General features: G+C 38.7%; 1 protein-coding gene across 1 annotated transcript; it reads left to right on the top strand.

Annotated features, from left to right (window-relative positions):
- The first annotated feature begins 7 nt into the window (after positions 1–7).
- On the top strand, positions 8–1,389 carry TMEM251 (transmembrane protein 251). The gene is made up of 2 exons (XM_006879105.1): positions 8–165; positions 570–1,389. Exons 1-2 carry the CDS (start codon positions 68–70, stop codon positions 979–981), a joined length of 510 nt encoding a protein of 169 aa, XP_006879167.1. The 5' UTR covers positions 8–67; the 3' UTR covers positions 982–1,389.
- Positions 1,390–2,413: the final 1,024 nt, after the last annotated feature.

Raw genomic sequence — 2,413 nt, 5'->3', positions numbered from 1 at the left:
TTAGCTTCTTCCCCAGGCCGGCCGCGCTCACCCTTCTCCAGGCTGGGTGACCCATGAGATCTCTTTTATGGTGGCTTTCCCTGAAATGCCCAAGGCACCCGATTATGCAGAACTGAGTGACTCTGTAACGCTTGCCGTGGGGACAGGAAGATTTCCAGGACCACTGTAAGTGCTTTAGAGTGACTGTCATACTTTGGGGGACGTGGTTATGGGTTTGACTTGTAAAGCCAAATTTTTACGTCTAAGAGTGCAATGTTCCGTAGGAAATTTAACTCCAGCTTAAGGAACTGTACTGGACCGGCTTAAGCAAATGTCATGATTTATTCTCTGGAATTCACGTAAAAAGCAGAATATATACATACAGAAACCAGTGGTTTTTACTTCTGTTACATAAAATATCCTGTAAGTGGTTTACATTTCTTAATAAATGTAAATGTACTTGTTTTAAATCTTAAATATGTTAGTCTTCCATGTTAATTTTAAATGTTAGTCTTGTATCTTAAACCTTGTTGGACATAAAGTCAGTACCTTTGGGATAAATCTTAACGACTTCTTCCTTAAATTTGAAGGCACAGAGCATGGAGAATGATGAACTTCCGTCAGCGGATGGGATGGATTGGAGTGGGGCTGTATCTGTTAGCAAGTGCCGCCGCTTTCTACTATGTTTTTGAAATCAATGAGACTTACAACAGGCTGGCCTTGGAACACATTCAGCAGCACCCCGAGGAGCCGCGGGAAGGAACCACGTGGACACACTCCTTGAAAGTCCGGTTACTCTCCTTGCCCTTTTGGTTGTGGACGATTATTTTTCTGATACCTTACCTACAGATGTTTTTGTTCCTTTATTCTTGTACAAGAGCTGACCCCAAAACCGTGGGCTACTGTATCATCCCAATATGCCTGGCCGTTATTTGCAATCGCCACCAGGCATTTGTCAAAGCTTCTAATCAGATCAGCCGTCTACAGTTGATTGACACATAGAATCAGTCACCGTTTTTTTTCCTTACTGATTACAAAACTGCCAGAAACATCTGGAGTCTGATCACAAGACAGCAGTTCCTTTCCTGTCTTCAGGAAGTTATGGTGGGGCCGAGACTTCTAAAAAGTGTGATTAGGTGGAGGGTTTCTTTATCCGAATGGCAACTGAATTTCTAGGTGAAGTCTGAGATACTCCAAATCGTGTTGATAATGTCAGATTTTGCAAGTAATATCATGTCTGTTATTTGCATTCTGTGGAAACTTGAATACGCACCTGAACTCTCGTTTTTTATTCTACTGTGCAACATAGTGGTGATTTAATATTTTTCCTTTGGGGAAAAAAATGAATATGAACATTTCCATTGTGCTAAATGTAAAAAGGTCCAAACATGGTCATAAAATTTAAATTTTATACAATTACTTGGCTTGCTTTAAAATTCTTCAAACTAAATCACTAGTTCATACTGTTGTAACTGAGCCAATTATTTATGCTAGCTTTCTAACAGTTTATGAGGAATTTGTAAAAGATTACTTAAGTGATGGCTATCTTGATAAAGAGTATTTACTTCTTGATAATGGCTGGCTAATGGTCCTTTAAAAAGCAGGCTAAGAGACTAAATGCTTGAAAAGCTAGAAATAACATATTTAGAAGATGTTGGGTTTGAACTGGTGACCTTTCAGATAGCAGTGTAGAAACTTGCCCTATCCTGGTCCACCAGAGCCCAAGGAGACAACAAAAAGTATCCAGATTTTACATATAAGGAAGAGTGCCAATGATTTCTTTATTAGCAGAGGCATTGACACCTTTGTTCTTAACCACAGTGGTAGCTCACAAATGACAGATGTTCAGTACTGGGACCTGTCTGCCCAAGTAGACCAAAGAGCAGAAATGGCAGGAGTACTGAGGAAAGTCTTTCCCCATTTGTATATGAACTACTGAAACTTTGAAAATTTCCTAAGTTGTTAAGCCTTCAGACTCTTATCTGACCATCAGGCTAAACATCCCAGGAGGAAAGCTACTTGAAAGATAAAACAAGGTAACTTTCTACCTCAGAGCAACACAAACATCTTTCCCTAATCTCATTTTTGAAAGCAGGAGTGGCTTTTACTTCCTAAACAACATGCCTCTGGAAACTTTGAACTTTGATAAATGAGGATAGTTATAGAAAGACTTCAGGCCTTTTGTTCATAGGGTGAACAAATCAACAACAACAATCTCATTTAGTACTTCTAAACGTCTTTTCTACTGAAATGATAAATCTTTTGATACAATACACTGAATTTTCAATCAAGTAGTTTGAAAAACCTGTTTTTAGGTAAGAGAGAATCATTTGTCTTTGAAAGTATATGCAATGGAAACACTGCATGCTAAACCACTGATATTCTTCACAACACTCTCACCCCATTTTATAGAAGGTAAAAAATTAAGAAACTT

Source organism: Elephantulus edwardii, unplaced genomic scaffold (genome assembly GCF_000299155.1).
Source record: "Elephantulus edwardii isolate Elephantulus edwardi_28Jun2011 unplaced genomic scaffold, EleEdw1.0 scaffold00002, whole genome shotgun sequence".
In the NCBI taxonomy this organism is placed as follows: Eukaryota; Metazoa; Chordata; class Mammalia; order Macroscelidea; family Macroscelididae; genus Elephantulus; species Elephantulus edwardii.
Note: the sequence above shows the minus strand (reverse complement) of the source record. Positions and strands in the feature narration are given on the sequence as shown.

What these genes read in the sequence shown, in the direction of transcription:
- TMEM251 (XM_006879105.1), top strand. Translation starts at nt 68, where the DNA reads ATGGTGGCTTTCCCTGAAATGCCCAAGGCACCCGATTATGCAGAACTG. An exon ending in GGAAGATTTCCAGGACCACT is followed by an intron (nt 166 to 569) that starts GTAAGTGCTTTA and finishes TTAAATTTGAAG; the next exon opens with GCACAGAGCATGGAGAATGA.